The 15,861-nt window shown below is 46.2% G+C and overlaps 1 protein-coding gene across 4 annotated transcripts in view; it reads left to right on the top strand.

Moving 5' to 3' along the window:
* The window catches only part of TNIK (TRAF2 and NCK interacting kinase), a 164,512-nt gene that overhangs the window by 81,729 nt on the left and 66,922 nt on the right, over positions 1 to 15,861 (top strand). For all 4 annotated transcript variants that reach the window (XM_074911924.1, XM_074911925.1, XM_074911926.1 and 1 more), the window contains exons 3-4: positions 5,133 to 5,189; positions 9,908 to 10,033. In XM_074911924.1, the coding sequence (XP_074768025.1) occupies positions 5,133 to 5,189; positions 9,908 to 10,033 (183 nt within the window). The remainder of the gene's footprint in view (positions 1 to 5,132; positions 5,190 to 9,907; positions 10,034 to 15,861) is intronic.

Here is a 15,861-nt window from a genome sequence, read left to right on the forward strand (position 1 = left end):
GTTTAGAGGCAGGAGTTGGCCAGTAGAAAGGGCAGTTGTTGGGTTGCTGGCATCAGCTTGGTATTCTAACTGCAACAAAAATGTAATGGAAGAAAATTAGTTGGGAGGCCTCTGTCCTGCCAAAGTGGTAATCTTCAGGCTTTTATGAGACGTTTTGTTATTTGTCTCTGTTTACTGGGATTTTGGTATGAAATGGAATGTTCCTCAGGTTATACTTTCTCAGCAGTGAGGGGTGGCATTGTGGTTCAAGCAAGGCTGTTCCTGTCAGAATTTCTGCAGTGCCTTGCAAGAGCACTTTGATCCCACTTGTTTTAATGTTTGCATGTTACATGACTAAGGGCATTGCAAAATGGCTGGATCCCAAGTGTTTTGCTTTGAAGCATCAGACATGCAACAGGGTTACTCCACTGAGTGCCTGCTACAGGGATTATGGCTGCATGGGGGGAGTTGGAGGCTGGATGCCCTGGCTGGGAGGTTGAAGAGACAATACTCTGCCCAGCTGAACGAAATGGGAGCTCTGCCTTTCTCAAGAGAGTGACAATTCAGGTTGTGTCCCACTTGGTTGAAGCAGGTGATGGGTCATGTATTTTAGTGAATGAACAGGAGCAGATAGCAGAAGTGAAGTAAATATGGTGGGATCCATTTCTGGGTCCAGAAGTTGCAATTTTTGCTTAAAGGTGCAATCTGTGCTTGTGCAAGCAAAATTTTATAAAGCAACAATCAATCATCATGTTTCTGCCCTTAAAATGTAGACTTGAAGTTTGGGCCAGAATATGTAGTTTTTGTGTACAAAGGCTGATATTGAGGCCAGGGTTTATTTAGTAAATATAATGCCTGAATGCATTAATTGATATTTAAAGGCGTTTACCAATGTTTCCGTCACGTGCTGGTCCATTGCACTTTATGGAGTGTAAGGACCACAGCCTTTGAAGAAGAAACTCGTGCGGCCTACCTCATTTGCAGAAATTAGTCTTAATACTTGACATTATCAAGTTTAGTGATAGTTGGTATAACACTTTGAGAGTAATTAGGAGCATGAATTTATGCTCAGATGGATGTTTAATTAAAAACTGTGGCAGCTTTGAAGTTCATGCTTGAATAATCTCGAGGCTGAAATGTGGGTTTATACCCAAGTGAACCTTGACAGCAAATCTGGAGAGGGGAAGAATGTTTTAGTACCTCTGATTTCTTCCTATTTGTTTTACACGGTCACAGCCATCATGGCATCTGTAACAGTGCTGAATTTATGATGATGGAAGCAGATCTTGCAATTCAGCCAGGATGTCATGTAGCCAGATGCAAAATCTGATTCGGGGAGAAGAGCGGGGAGGTGTTGGAGGATATTTGTGTATTTGAGACCTCTGGGAGCAGTACCTCAGGTGATGCTGGCAGTGTTCCTGCGGCGCTCCCTGTGAACAGCCAACATGGGGCGGTGAGAGAGCCTCCTGGAGATCTCCTCCTTCCTCTCCTTCAACTTCTGGAGGGTTCAGTCACTGCCCTACGTGAGCAGGGAAGGAGAGGTGGGTGAACCCATGCTTATGTCTGAAGCAAAGGCAATGTCATGCAGGAGTCTGAGTCCAGGCAGGGTGGGGCTGGTGGTGGGATGCCGGGATGTGGTGGCAGCTTGAGCTCTGGGAGGATGCTGGTCCTCTTGCATCTCTCACTCCTACATACAAGCAGCTGGAAGCAGCTCACCCGCCACCAACAAGTGGAAAAATCCTGAACAATGCCAGGAGCCAAAGAAGGCGAGAAGACAAAATGTTACAGATTGCTAAAGAGCAGATCAGCTCCTTTTCTCCAGGCAGACGATCAAGGGCTGTTGGCCTAGAGTATTAAGCAGGCAGGAGGCGAGGAGCACATGGGAAGCAAGGGTGGCTTCAATGATTGCTATTCCTCTTTGGCTTCCTTTGCTCCTATCACCAAAAATGGTGGTGGTGGTGTGATATGAAGGCTCAGAAGTGATTGCCTTACCCTGAAAGGGTCTCATCCTTCTGAAGACTTTGCCTCTGGACTGCTGCACCCTCTACAGCATTCCCAGGGTGAAGCTCCCAAGCGTGGGGTCACCAAAAAGGGGAAATCTTGGAAAAGCAGGGAATTTCTGTTGAACTTCAATGAAGGCACATGCAGTTTTACCTGTTTTAACACACGTGTCTGCTGTTGAGGGAACAGAAGTGACCCCAGGAGCAGGAGTTGGGCTTGGTCATTGTGTGGTTTTCTAGTGGAGGCCTCTGCTGTGGAAATGGTGTAAAGGAAAAAAACAGCAAGTTTTGATGGGTGGAAGACACACAGGAGGTAAAAGCATTGCAACAGGGGCTTTCTGGTGCTTTTCTTGGTCTTCCTACCCCAGTCCCCATTTGTAGCTTCCTTACAGCAGTGCAGATTCACACGGGACAATTTAGCACTTGCCACTTATTAATTAACAGTTTCAGTTTGCTTTGGCTGTGGCAGAAATGGATCTACTGCCCAGTCCAGCTGGATGCTTTGGAGAAACTTCAGGGGCATGGCTACTCCTAGTCTTGCTTCCAACTTTTGGGCATGGGCGCTTGCTTCTGCTGTCGAAAGGGTTTATTGCTGCTGTGACATCTCTTAACGTGTACAGGTCGGATGCTAATTTTATTCCTTTATTGCATCTATCACTTTCAGTTCTCAGTGTCTTTCTCCAACCTGTCTGTGTCTGTACTGCAAAATCAAGAACACCTGCAGTAGGGTGAAAATCAGCTGGTTTTGCTGAACTATATATGATGGTTTCACTGCAGGCATCAATGCTGAGCACTAGGTATGTTGAATTAAAAGAGACGGTTAACTGGTGAGGAAACACCCGATTTCACTGGACAGAGGTGAAAAATCTGCCATGATGAAGCTCCACAATCCATTGCTATGAACAAACTTCACAAGAAGCAAATCTTTATTTAGCCTAGGATGTTATAATACATATTGGTTCTACTTCACCTGATTTTTGCATGACTAAGTATCCCTCATGGTGTACATTAACATATGTTTCAAAGTGGTTTATTTTGTTTTGGTAAACGCTTACACAATATTCAATTCTTAACTTCATCTTGAAATACTTGGGAGGTGGATGAGGCAGTGGCAGATCCCTGGGAGAAGGATGGTGGGGGCACGTAGGGCTCCTCTTCCCCTTGGCAGGTACTGGAGGTAGGCAGTGGCACTCCACCACAGCATGGCTGGGGCATTTCCTTAAAACACAAAATGAGGTGGTGATATGTCAGATGAAGGTGGGTATGCATGGCTTGAAATGCCCCAATTTGCTTCCCCATCTTCCTGCTCCCTTTGATGGAAGATGCAGTGTGCTGTGGTGGTATCCAAGTAAATCTCCTGCTGATGCTCTGTTGGCTTTAATTAAAGAGTTGGTACGTGTCGGGGCTTCCTGGCCAAGCAAACAAGGATGAATTTAGGAAGGGGAGGATTTGTTTTTACAGTTCTATGCCTAAATAGATGGTACCTAGCGACGCGCCCCTCCTTCCCAATGGCTGCATCCAGGGGATGCTTCAGCCGCAGCCCGGTGCGCTTTATTATTTTTTCTGTTGCACATTTTGAAATAAAGCTCTTTTTCCGTTGTTAGAACACACAGTTGCTCGGGACATATAAATTGTGTTAATAAATGAGCGAGGAGCCCTGGTGGGTGAATTGGCTTCCTGGTGAAGTCATAAATTTGGAGAGGATGCTGCTGCCTTGTTCCGCAGCCGGCACATGGGTTTGCTCCCCAGCGCCGTGCCTGGAAATCTGAAGGGCCAGGAAGAGGTCCCCGTGTCTGACAATCTAGGGTTCTTGCTGGAGGTGAGATGGTGTGAAAGACCATCTCTAACCTGCAGGAGGGCTGGGAAACCTGGGCACAAACCCCAGCTCATCAACAAGCACTCTGGTGGAGGGGCAGAGAAGCCTGTAATTTAGGAAAAGGTCATATTTTTTCCCTGTTTCTGCCATGCTGCAGCTTGACTCCTCTCAGTCTCTGCTCCTCGTTGTGTCCTTGGTGTCTTAATTATCAATGCAGCTGCTGTTCACTGTATCACATGTGATGGGGCCTTAGGCTGCTCCCATAGTAAGAAGTGACTGGGAGATAGGGATGCTTCCCTTTGTCTCCCAGCTCTCCTGCCGGGATCTGTGCCTACTGGTTTTCCTGGAGAAGCAGCATCTTTTCCTCTGACTCTGTGTGGTTTGTGAGCCGAGCAAGTGCCCTCAAATGGTGAGGGGGGAAGGATTTGATATGAGCAAATTTGATGTGATGTTGGGTGATCTGTTTCTTGGGAGAGGAGGAGAGGCTGGGAATTGGCTTGCTTGAGAACAGTTGTGCTGGTTTTAAGACCCCATCAACAGTCTGGGCTCTTTTATAGTTTTCCCCATCACTTCCAGGCATTTTTCCATAAAGATTAATGCAGTTGAGCACTATGCAACAAGCAGTTCATTGCAGCGATTTGCTAATTTCTCAGTTGCTGAAAACTGAAGAGGCCATGTGTATCAAGGGGCTTCTATTTCTGCCCTGGCTCTTGAGCATCTCCTCTAGATGCACGCTCCCTGCTTGTGCCAGTGCTGAAGAGAGGGCCGCTCCCATAGCTGAGAAGAAAATCTGATTTTAAAAACCTCTCTAGCCTGCTAACCAAGACTTTTACACAATAAATATATAAATTAGTGGTTAAAGCGGTGCCCTGCAGGCTAGGAGTCCCTGGTGTGTCCCCAGGTCTGTGAGAGCCAGGGCTCAGACACAAGGGGACCAAAGCCAGTGCCGTGTGGGTACCCCAGCCAGCACGTTTCCATCATCACTGCTCCAGCAGACCATTTCCAGCCGAGTCGTGCTCTGTGCTCAGGAGAAGCCCTGAGCTGTTTTTTTTTTTTTTTCTTTTGCATGGCTGAGCATTAAAGGATATTTCCAGCACTTGTTTGCCAGGAAAATACAGCATTGAAGGCCCTTTACTAATTAATTTTAATGGCAGGAGGAAGGGGAGGGAATTGCTTTCCCATCATGGCTGCTGTGAAGATGCTCTAGATGCTCTTGAAAAAAAAAAAAAAAAGCGTGAATGGTGCCAGGACAAGGAGATTGTTTAAGGATATTGTTCCCTGTGAGGGAAATATTGCCACCAAACAAAACAAACAAACTTCTCCCTTTTCTTTTGCAGGGTCGTCATGTTAAAACAGGCCAGCTTGCTGCTATTAAGGTTATGGACGTCACCGGGGTAATGTATCCTCCTCCTCCTGCATCCTTAAATTACAGATAAGAGGGGAAAGGGGATGGGGTGTGATAACGTGTGGGGGTTGGCGGAAGGCTTGTGTTCTGGGAAGCAGATCCCCTTTGTCTTAATGTGAAATGTGCCATTAAGAGGTTTTGGTTTTAATAAATGCGTGAGAGCAAAATAAATCTGGAAGAGTTTTGGAGATTAAGTAATTTTGTGCTGAAACAAAGCAACATCCAGTTCCAGCAGTGGCTCCTTTGAATGCATTAATAAAGTCTGAAGAAAATTGTAGCAAAATGATCGTGTATTCATAACACATTTCAGTTTCTCCAAATCCATGTTTTTCCCTGAAAAGCTTTTATTCACCAAACTATGTGCAGGTATTGTTATGAATAACTTTACTAGGCAAGTTAAATTATTCCTGTGCCTCCTACTGATAAAGAGGAAAAAATACATCACCCTGGTCTCAGAAACGTGGCTCTTTTGAAACTGGTATCAGACTAACAGAACCAAGAATTTACAAGTTATTAAATGAATAACAGGCTTTAGGGGAAAAAAAACATTTCACCATTTCTCAGTGGCCACAAAAGAAAAAATGGGTGGAATTTCTGTGATCCCTAAAAACCTAAAGAGATGCATTTAGGAGGACGACATGAAAATGCTTTTTCTTGAATAAATTTTTTTAAGTGCAGTATTATACCTCCCAAAGTTCCTGCCTACATAAACAATGCCAGATTTGGGAGTGAGAATGTGTTTTGTTATGTTTTGTCTTTTTTTTTTTTTTTTTTACTGGAATAACATTTCAAAATTTAGGACTCGATCCCAGTCTACCCACCTTATTTTTTTGAATTCATGTTTTTAATTAGCTTTCAGGAGCTCAGCGCATATAGAATTGACTTGCTGTGAAAGCAGTCAGCTGTCCTCAGGAGTATATTTTGAAATACCTTAGATGTTGTGGTGTGGTATTAATATCTACAGGACCTTCAGCCAGGTTGGTTTTTTTGTGCTAACAGGTAAAATGATTCATGGAAATAAGTCTGTAAATGTGAATGAGATTTGTTTCTGTTTACTTGCGATATCTATAAGTGCCATTTATCTAGTTCTCGTGAGGAGCAGGCTCGAAGGGAATGGGCAGACCCACCAAACATCACCCCATGGCACAGATAGCAGTGAGATTCCTGTGGGGTGAAGTCTGAGGTTACAACAGGTGTAAGCTGAGAAATCAGAATATTACTTCGAGGCCAAATAGGGCCTTAAATTTGGGTCCACACTTAGTTCAGTGTTTTTAAAATATCATCACATCCAAGCAAAAAAGATGTTGGAGAAAAGTACACCAAATTTGATCCTGCCCAATAACTAATATTTTCAGCCACACCTTTAGGTAGATGTCCCTGATCTAAACATTTACTTTCCAAAGCAGAGTCTCTGAATGCCCAAGGTAGCAGATCAGATACTTGGCATGGGATGTGTTGTTTGAATGTTTAATTATTTTCCCCTTAAGCTACTGTTAGCCATATTAAAATGTTAGGTATTCTTCTAATGTATAATGCACAAACTTTTAAAGTTGGTCCTTGTACAAAAAAACCCCAAAACCAAAAACAACCCCCAACCAAAAACCAAACCCCTAACTGAACTTCTGCTCTCTTCTACTTCTTCTACCCCACTGAATATCCCCTGTGGTGGCTTCTCAGCTTCAGGTGACCCCGATATTGTGTGAATGGAGAAGTAGCTATCTCGCAGGGGGTAGCAGGATCAGCTGAGGTGCAGAGGTGAGACCTCCCTGTCCTCTGAAGGGATGCCACTGCCCTGTAAGATGGGCGATGACCACGGTGAAGACAGAGCAAACCTGTGACATGGTAGGGCGCTGACTGTGCTTCATAGCTGTTGATGCTGAAGTCAGATCTAGAGCCAAGTCTTCCAGCCACCGCAGGAATGGTCCCGGGAATCACTTCTAAATGTAATTTCTGAAGCTGGTCCCTGAATCATGTGAACAGCCGTGTCCGGGACCCGGTCCAGGCTTGGTGTGAAGGCTGCTGGTGAAAACCCAAACATGTCCACTCCAGTCCTTCACCAACTCCTGACATGCACCAGTTTCTGCCACTGCTTCATTTTATCCAGATCTTCCATCCCATTGGTTTTTCCAGGATGTTCCCCATGACAGCGTGTCTTTCAGAAGCCTGCAGACAACAGGACTAGTGTGGTCATCCCAGACATAGCCATCTGCAGTTTCGGGGAGGAAGTCTTTGGAGTGTAAAGTCCCCATATTTTAAATGAGCTCCCAGACAGCATCTCATCCCAACCATGTGCCTTGCACTAAACGCCCAAAGTCTTTTTCTGATGATGCTTTATTTGTTAGGGAAGATTGCAGCACAGAGACCCTCACATTACAACACTTGATCAGTTTGGGCAGCCACTATCTCCGAATTAAGAATTTGGATTCGTTTTCCAGGGGCTTGTCCTGCTGTAGGCTGCATGACCTACTTCCAGTGATTGATGTAACAGAATTGATAGATGGAGGCAAAGTGTGGCAGCAAAATCTGGTCTTTGGGTTTTGTTGGTCTTGGGGTTGGAGTAGTTACAGCAGCTTGTTATGATAATTCCTTTTTCTTCCCTTCCTCACTGGATTTGCTGGTGGTGACTGCTGGCAGTAGTCCTGCTTGGAGCAGGAGGTTGGGATGGAGACATGTCCTCAGGCTCCATCCACAGCTCTCATGTTTTAAATATTTTTTCCCCCCATTTTGAATACTTAAGTGTCCTTGTGGCTTATCTCCATTTTTCCCTGTAGAGGTGTGGAGTGCGGGACAAATGAAGAGCTGGCTGACGGCTCAAGGAAGCTGATGTAGTTTTGCACTGCCCGCTCCTCCTTGCTCCCAGCACCACTGAGCATCCAGCTGCTTTTGTTGTTGCAAAGGGCTTCAGCAAAAAAAAATAATCTCTGGGGCCTGATAAACTAAGTTTTATATTCCCTGGTTTCCCAGGCAAATGAAAACAAGCAAAGTTGTGTTGACTGCTTGAGGTAAAGAGGTGATAAAGGTCTTCCAGAATAGTCCCTGAGTTTTCCTTGTAACGTTTGGACCTGTTCCTCATCCTCTTTGCTACTTATGCTCCCCATGTTCTTTCTTACTAAAGAGAAAATCAGAAGTTACTTATACAAGCTCCCCTTAGCTACTTCTTTTATTTGTTCCTCTTGTCATCCTTTTCACTGTTCTTCCCTGAATTCTCTCTGGAAGACTATAGCCATTGCATCACTGTCCATGGTATTTTGGGAAGAAAGCCATGTTTCTGCCCATGTTGTGTGACCACTGGTCAGGGAGCATTGCTCTTCAAGAAGAGCTGCTCCTGCAGCCTTGCTGTTTGCCGGGGTGTCTTGTCCTTTGGCCATTTGTAAAACTGAAGTCAGGATGAAGCAGGTGAGGGACACAAGTGTAATAAAGAAGAATAAAGAAGCAACAGCCTTTCTGGTCCTTTTATAATAAAGCTCATCGACATCAAGGTGTGAACTGCTGCTCCACAGCCCGTGGAATTACAGCAGGCTGGAATTCGGTCAGCTTAAAATAAAACCAGAGCATGTTTGATGGTCGTGAAAGCAAAGAGGTAGGACATCAGAACAGACATTGGTGCAGTTCCCCTGTCTCGGATGCTTCATCTCTTGCTCTTTTGCAGACAGGACAGAGAGGGGTGTGACAGTCCTCGGGAATCGTGCTTGTCATCAGGACCGAGTTAGTCTGGCAGAGAGTTTGAGGACAGGCAGCGTCTGCCTGCTCCCTGCATGGTGCTACCGTGCCACCAGTAACACCCGGTGTCCCCAGATGTCTTGTGCTGCTTGCATGGTGGGCAGGAGCAGTGTGTCGGATGGCTGGGATGGATGCACAGTACAGGAGCACTTCTGCCATGCAGTGGTTTCTAGAAATCCATCTTCTTGGGCCTTTGATGGGTTAAGGAGGGTGTGCTGATGCATTACTGGGGTAACACAAGGATGGTTGAGCTTCAAAACAATGCGAGACTGATGTAAATTATGTTATGAATTATAAAGGAATTAGTTTAAAAAGATGGAGGAATGCTAATTTGCTGAAATTGTGTAATTTGGCTGTGATGCCAAAGCTTGGCACTGATGCACCTCTGGCTGGAGAGCATGTCTCCGTGCGAGAGCTCAGCTCCTGGCCAGACCTGACTTTGCTTGGCCAGCCTCTCCTGGTTGGTACTTAGGGCTGTGGATGCTCAGCTGCTCAGGAGCTTCCTGGGGCTCGCTCCCTGCTCCCACCCGTGCTGCAGGGTTTGAAGCAGCACATGGGGATGGGGGAATCATTAAACCATTGAGAGGACTGCTGCCCACCTTAAACTCTGCCAGCACCTTCAGGATCCTGTTCTGGAGGAGATGTTGTGATCTGGACTGTTAGGAGATCTCCTGATTTCCACACTGCCTGGCAGTCTCTCCAGTTCAGGGTTCAAAAATGCAACAGGGAGTGTGGCAAAGCACATGTTTTCTCCTTAGCTTTTTGCTTAACAAGCCCAACACATTAGTCTCCAATCCAGACCTCAGGCTCCCAGGGCTCCGCTGCAGAAAGTGGCTGCAAAAAATGGTGCAAGGAAACTTGGGCAAGGTCGGTCAGAAGTGGCGTGCTCGGAAGTTCACCCACGTACAGAGAGAACTGGGAGCCTGTGAAGCGCAGCCTCTTAGTGCCTCTGGTTTTGTTTTTCTTTTCTTTTTTGCCTCATCCTAGGATGAAGAGGAAGAGATCAAACAAGAAATTAATATGCTGAAGAAGTATTCTCACCACCGAAATATTGCTACGTATTATGGTGCTTTTATTAAAAAGAACCCACCAGGAATGGATGATCAGCTCTGGGTAGGTTGCTTTCTTTTCTTTTAAATAACTGGGTTTTGACACAAATTATTTATTCCGTGTTGTCCTTTTACCATGACCTGTATTGCACAAAAAGCCTTACTTTGCATCCATCTTTTTTAAAGTCATGGCTTTGAAAAGGCTTTTCCTGCATCACAAAATGCTTCTCCATTTTTGCCATAAAATCTTTGCAGAATGATGATAAAAACATTTTTATTATGAATTTATATTAACGACATCTTTGTTACAATATTTGGTTGCGAATGATTCTGTTCTATGAAAATAAATGCATTTATAAAAAAGGTTGGAGGGAGCCAGCAGTGTTGCTGGGAAGATGGAGGCTGTGGGGGGGATGCTGGGCATGCCATGATTCCTGCCAGCTCTCGGCATTGCTTCTCGTGTTTAATGTTTCATGGAGCCAGTGCAGTCAAATAAAGAGGAGGGGGATGGCAAAGGGAGGGCAGGAAGGTCTGTGGTGGTTCAGCGATTTCAGTGAAGATGCCTCATGTTGCTGAAGGGCTGCAAGATGCTTTGCTTCTCCATAAATCCTTGTCTGCCTCCTCCTGCTGCTTCCCTTGTCAGTGGCTTCTCAGTTATAAATTCACCATTCCCAAATCAGGGAGGATAGAGTTTAAATCTGCTGTCTGTCTCCATAGACAGCCAGAGCACCGGAGTCCACCTCCCCGCTGGCAGCTGATGCTCATGAGGGCCGGACAGGGCAGCAGGCACCGCAGGCTGGGGCTCCGGGTGCTGCTGCAAGAGGGATGAAAATTCATTACAGTTACTGTGCTGTATTCTGAGCTCGGCTGTGTTAATCTGAGTCTGTGGATCAAGAGCCTGCAGCACCCATGGGCATCTGACAGGCAGTTTGACACTCTGCTTTCGTTAGGGCAGCGTTGAAAGGAAGGGTAGCTTTGAGTTACCTTAAATATAATGACCTGGATGTTGTCCTGTCGTCTAAATAGCATGTATTTCTTTATAATCTTGAAAAATCCAGTCAGTTTTGGGTTATCCACAGGTGGTTTCCAGAGTTTTTCTATGTCTGAACAAGATTGCTAGAGCCTAATTTTTCAGGGGTAACAAATATCCATGGTTCCTCTGTGAGGCCATGGATATGCTGAAGAGCAGCAGAATGCTCTTTCCTTTAGTTTCCATATGATCTAGGCTTTATTTTAGCAAAAGGTTCAGTAGCTTCAGCTGTTTGCGCCTTGTCCACATGCCAGAGCATCCAGAGCATGGCTGTGGGAACCAGGGGGGTTTGGAGGACATTCCTCCTGTCACCTGGGACAAAAATGGAGCTGATGGCCTTCTGTGCTGCTTTGTTACCCGAGACTTTCTGGTACACTGAATTATTGGGAAGACTTGGGGGCTTGAACTCCAGAGACTTTCCTTACTTGGGTGTTGGGGTTATTTTTGGTGGGAACTCTTAAAAAACATGTTCTTTGCAGCTGGCCTGGGATTCAGCGAGGAGAAAGCTGTCAAGCTGAGAAATGCCTTTTCATCCCATGAAATTCTATTTGGCTTTAGCTGGTTTATAATCTGTTTAAAAACAAAAAGTAAAATAGAAAAAACAACGCACAACGTTTTCCCTTGTGCTCCTGGAGTGTCCTGGGGGGAAAAAAAGCCCCACCAACTGTGTGCCAAAGCCCTCAATAGCAAGAGAAGCCCTCCCTGGAGCTGGGTTCTGCTCAGTGCCTTTACACAACATCATCTGACCAGGAAAGAGGGTTTGTTTTTTTACTTTCCTCCAGTTCCAGTGCAAAGAGCTCCTGGCATATACAAGTGTGTTAAATAATAATGTTTTTTAAATGATTTGCCCATTCAGAGCAGCCCAGACTTCCAAAAAGGAAAGCTCAGTAGAAGACTCCTTGAATTGAGAGGCTCTTTCATCAGTCTCCATCATCCTGAAACAGCAGCGGCTGCTCTATGTGCTGTATCACCTCCAGATGCCCGAAGTCAGGAGGGGTTTTCCCCGTGGGTCACCCAGCCGTGCAAGGGGAGGTGATGCTCATCACCCAGCTGTGCTGCTGGTCCCTTGGCCCCTGGGAAAGGCTAGACTAGATAATCTAAATTCCCCTTGAGACTGTTACTTGTCCTCTCAATTTTGGGGCCTTTCTCCTGGACTAGTGAAAATAAATTTTGTAAAAGCTGCTTTTCTTGTACTGAAGAGTGCTGGGGTGTGAGGTTTTTTTAAGTCCATGCCCAGTGCTGGTGCTGGTGGAGGTGTTCATAGGAAAGCTCCCTGGCCATGGAGTAGAGGTGTGCTGGTGTCGCTGTGTTAAATCGCTGTTGTTTCAGGATCTGATTGAATTAGGACTTGTGCGAACTCTATCAGTCTTGCTGCACAGATAAAGGCTTGTTTATTTTTCATTGGCCCTTTGTTGAAATAAAACGGTTTCTGATAATGCCCAAGTAATTCTTTTTATCGACATTCAGGAGGCTGATACGGAAATAAAAAACAGGGAGCTCTTTGAGTGGAGATTAAGATCTCTTGGAAATGCGGCAGGCTTCTGACATGAAGTATTGTCATCGTTTCTGCCGCGGTGATGAGCAGGTCTTTCGGTGCTGCTGCTCCATTTGATAGCAGCTACTTGCCCTGAAAGACGAGCTTACTGAACAACTGGGTTTTCCTGAAATTAAAGAGCTGCATGGAGGAGAGTTTAGCAGATGACGATGGAGATGTGCATCACAAATCTGATACACTGGGGAAAAAAAAGAAGTAAAAGTCATAGGGACAACCCAGAACATTAAAAAAAAAAAAAAAAAAAAAGAGGTAGCCTTATTTCTATGTTGAGTAAAGTGTTGTTTTCTGGGGGTGCTGTGGACCTTTGGGAGGGGTTGTGCCTGTATCTAACCAAGACAAGGGGGTCATAGCTGGGGGACCCTGTGGTGCAAGGGGGTAAAGAGAGGGTGGGCTTCAGAAACCGGGGAAATGACCAGGGGACGGTGAGGACCCAGTTAATCAATTAACTGCTGCTTCTTGGAATGAAACTCATGCCCCTTGTTCATCTCAGATCTATGGTATGGGTTACCAGGCTGCACATAACCCAGGGAGGTTGTTTTGAGATATTTTGGTGTTTTGTGGGTTTTTTTTGGCGATGGGAGATGGGGCATTCATTAGGCAGTGTGAACTCGATTGGGGAGGTGACCCCATCCCAAAGGCCACTCCACCTCCCCTAGCACATCCCTCTCCCCTACAGCTGCTGGAGGCTGCAGGCTCCCTGCTTCATTCCCATATGTTAACACACTGTGTACATCCGCAGGGTGACAGGGGTGCCACTCAGCGGGATGTTTGTCTGCCCTTGCCATCCACGGACCGCTGAAACCATGACTGGAGAAGCCCTACCATGCATGGGTGGCGGGCAGAGGCAGGGCTGCAGAGCAGGGGGCTGGTGGCAGCCCCGGGCAGAACCCACCCAGGGCAGAGCTCACCCGCCATGGTCCCCGAGATCCAGCAGCACTGGCTGCTGATGGATGGCTGCCATGGCAACCCTGCCTGCGCCTGGAGCTGCATCTGGCACGAAAGGGGGAAAAAATCCCTAATAGGCAGGTTGCCAAATACCTGCTTGTGGTGAGCACGGTGTGGTGGCCCCCGGTGCGTCCTCTGCAGCGGGTAATCTAGGGCAATTTTAGGGAAGAATGAATCAGGGTGATGTAGGACAAGAGGCTAAGTCAGGATGGCACCACTGCAGCTGTGCAATGCTCAGGGCTGTCACCGCGTAGTTGCAATGTGATTTTTCACCATGTTGAGCTGTAGGGGCCCACTGAATTGCTGCAGGGTGGTATGAACAGAGTCACAGCGGGGATCTGGAGAGCAAAAACAGGGCAGCAAGGCTCCACTGAAAATGGAGCACAAGGCATTGAAGCACTGGGTTGCACCTGTGCAGCTCAGAGCAGGATTGCTCTTATTCTGCTTATAGGCACTGAAAAATATTTTTGGGCAGTTGCTGATACTTCGTGTCAGAGGAATTAAATCATTAAACATTTGAAAGAGGACAGTTTTCGGTTGAGCTGTAATTCTTTCTAGTCCCTCCAAGCTCTGGAGTCCCAGGGAGGTGCGGGGGGAGCGGCACTGCTCCTCCAGCCCCCAGCCGAGAGCCTGGGGTTAGCAGAAGCTTTCTGCTGCTGTCTGGCTGAGTAAGCCAACGCTATTTCATTCTCACTCCTCTTCAAAACGATGTCAGTGCTGTAAACACTGCAAGACTGTGAGCCCAGCTCCTTTCACTGCCATCCCTAAGCCCAAAGCTTTCAGCCTGCTCAGGACCCGTGGCTGCAGCTGCCCGCCGGCTCCCCAAGGGGAACAAACTGCTTGGCTGGCCTCAGAGTGCAGGGAGGTGCAGGCAGGGCGCAGCCAGGCAAGTCATTTATTTATGAACATGTGCAAGAGCAGTTCGATGCTGCCATGGAAGAGGGGAGAGCCGAGCAGTGCTGGCCCCGCTGCTCCCACCCAGGCATCCACACAGGCAATTAAAACCTGTGCTTATATTCCTACAAATTATTTTGTATATATAAGTATTCTTTAGGAGTTGATGTATATAAAATATATATATATATATATAAAACACCAATTTGATGACTGTCTCTGTTTCCGAAATGGCCATCAGCTTTTCTGCTGATCCACCACGTGAATGTCTCAGCAGTTTTTAATGCTCCATCACTGGCTCTAGGTGCCACGATGTGTGTGAGGGGCCCTTTTGCAAGGAAGCCAGGCCTGGGTGGCCTGTGCGGATGCGACTTCATTGCACCTGGATTCTGTTTACCCACGCAGCAGGAAGGATTTCCAGCAGCATTTTGCCTGGGGGTATTGTGTGTTTCTGTAACTTAAAAAAGTGAAGTCAAATTGTTCCTGGAGTGAGGAATTGGAACACATTGCAGAATAAAGAATTTGAATTATTTTAGGGGGGTTCCTCTGTACAATCTGGAGCACTTCACCATCAGCTGGATTGGGGTTTCGGACTGGAGATGCTCTAGTTTGAGCACTTCCAGGTAATGTACAGTGGTGATGGGAGCAGAGCTCTTACTGGCCATTCCCAAACTGGGGAAGGTGGTAGTTGATTTGAAAGCTGCAAAGGCTTTTTAAACAAAAAATCCATGAGACAGCAGGACACAGAGATTTACAGCTGCTGCTTCTGAATTTGCCTTGTTTATGAAGTTTGCAGTCACTCTGATATAAAGAGGTAAGTAAATGCTAAGTGAACTGTATTTAAAAATACTTCCTCAATAAATGGCCTTGCAAATTGAATTTCAGAAGATAATCTTACCTTTAGCCCATCTTGATGATAATTTTAATTATGGTTAAAAAAATTCAATCTGCATTTCATGTTTATTGTCTTACCCCATCATGACTTCATCTTTTAACAAGATCGGTAATGATGCAAGTGTGTGCAGGGCAAAGCACTCGCCTAGATGCGTGGGACATAAGAAGCTATCTTAGTATAAGTGCCATTTGAAGCCTTTCCTGAGTACACTAAGCTCTGCCCTAAAATCAGCTGGAACCTTTGTTCCCTTTTCTTTTCTCCTGGAAGGACGTTCGTTGGTTTCCAACCTAATTATACCCGTAGGGTGCTGATATATGGATACTATGCCCATATCTACCTTGTTCTTCTCCCTCTCTGGTGCTTACCAGTCCGTACTGTTGACAGTATACACTCATATCCCATAGCCATCCATCCCCTGGCTGGCTGAACAAGTCCTTAGGTCCTCTGAGAAGACCTCATTTTCTTCCTTTCCCTGCTCCAGTGTGCATTTATTGCTCTTGGGCTCCATCACCCAGGAGGACACACAGTGTTGTGGGTGAGGTCTCACCTGGCCTGTTGGTGTGACGCCTTAGT

The sequence above is a fragment of the Athene noctua genome, chromosome 8 (genome assembly GCF_965140245.1).
Source record: "Athene noctua chromosome 8, bAthNoc1.hap1.1, whole genome shotgun sequence".
Lineage (NCBI taxonomy): Eukaryota > Metazoa > Chordata > Aves > Strigiformes > Strigidae > Athene > Athene noctua.